At 34.9% G+C, this 1,139-nt stretch overlaps 1 protein-coding gene across 1 annotated transcript in view; it reads right to left on the reverse strand.

Moving 5' to 3' along the window:
* LOC104498571 (NADP-dependent malic enzyme) overlaps positions 1 to 937 on the reverse strand; it is a gene marked incomplete at its 5' end in the record, with an annotated part of 26,690 nt that extends 25,753 nt beyond the window's left edge. Inside the window, one exon of the mRNA XM_010141970.1 lies at positions 840 to 937. Within this exon, the coding sequence (XP_010140272.1) occupies positions 840 to 937 (98 nt within the window). The remainder of the gene's footprint in view (positions 1 to 839) is intronic.
* Positions 938 to 1,139: the final 202 nt, after the last annotated feature.

The following is a 1,139-nucleotide window of genomic DNA, read 5'->3' on the forward strand; positions in this document are numbered from 1 at the left end:
AAAAAAAAAAAAAAAAGAGTCAACACTCAGTATTTCTGATTACCAACTCATATACGTATTTAAGGGGTAGATTCTGTTTCTTGTTCTTTCTTACTCAGTTTCACAGAGAATCAAGTGAGATTCACCTTTTTTTAGTTCGGAAATAAGTAGTTTTATTGGGAATGAGCTCCCATAGCAGGGATGATATCTCCCATTATTTGCAGCAACAGGCACACTGACAATACTAACGAAAAAAATAAACTAGCATTAGACTATGGATTCATCTGTCTGTTGAACATGGAGCAAAACTAGGGGAAGGAACGGAGACACTAGTTTCGAAATACAAAGGTGTTGACATGTGGGACTTGGATGCAAGTCATTCAAAAAACTACAGACCTGGCCTCAGTAGCACCAAATATTGAATCAAATTAAAGATATCTGGACTACACAAAGCAGGATTAGTAGATTGCACCTATAGGTGGGTTTGGTGACCACATATAACATTTTTTGAAAGGCTGTATGGGACTGTAGACTTCATATAAGAGATGACAGCTAGTCACACAGATAAGTACATCCTTCACCTGAGTGTTAGTGGCTTAGAAATCTAGACTGAAAAATCAGTATAAAAAAACTACGTGCATAAAAATCTTTTAAAAATGGATGATCTCCATATGCAAAATATGGAAAAACTACATTTAATGACAGGAAAAATCAAAGGGACACTGCTTCTTACTAAATAACACCGACTCTGGTAACTAATTTTATTTCATTTCTCTTTGGTGACCTGATGTATTTCCTCTTCTTTCTAAAAAGTTTTGTTTGTTTATATTAAGAGTAGTTCAATACATATACATACATACCTCTCCAGCTCCCTGGAACAATACTGTGTGATCCGATAACCTGTTCTTGGTGATACGCAGAGCTGCAAGAAGCCCTGCAACAGCCACAGATGCAGTTCCTGAAATAAAAAAAAAAAAAAATTAATATATTTGGTTATTCTCGAAATAATTAGAAAGCATTACATTTTAAATAATTCCACAACATCTTTTGTTTAAGAGGTACAAGTACTTAGGGTAGTAACAAAAAGCTCAATGGAATTGGAGTTTGCTCTACTGTCTTCTTACGGAAGTTAAATGTAAGCATGAATATCTTCAGAGCAA

The sequence above is a fragment of the Buceros rhinoceros genome, unplaced genomic scaffold (assembly GCF_000710305.1).
Source record: "Buceros rhinoceros silvestris isolate BGI_N320 unplaced genomic scaffold, ASM71030v1 scaffold16008, whole genome shotgun sequence".
Taxonomy (NCBI): Eukaryota; Metazoa; Chordata; class Aves; order Bucerotiformes; family Bucerotidae; genus Buceros; species Buceros rhinoceros.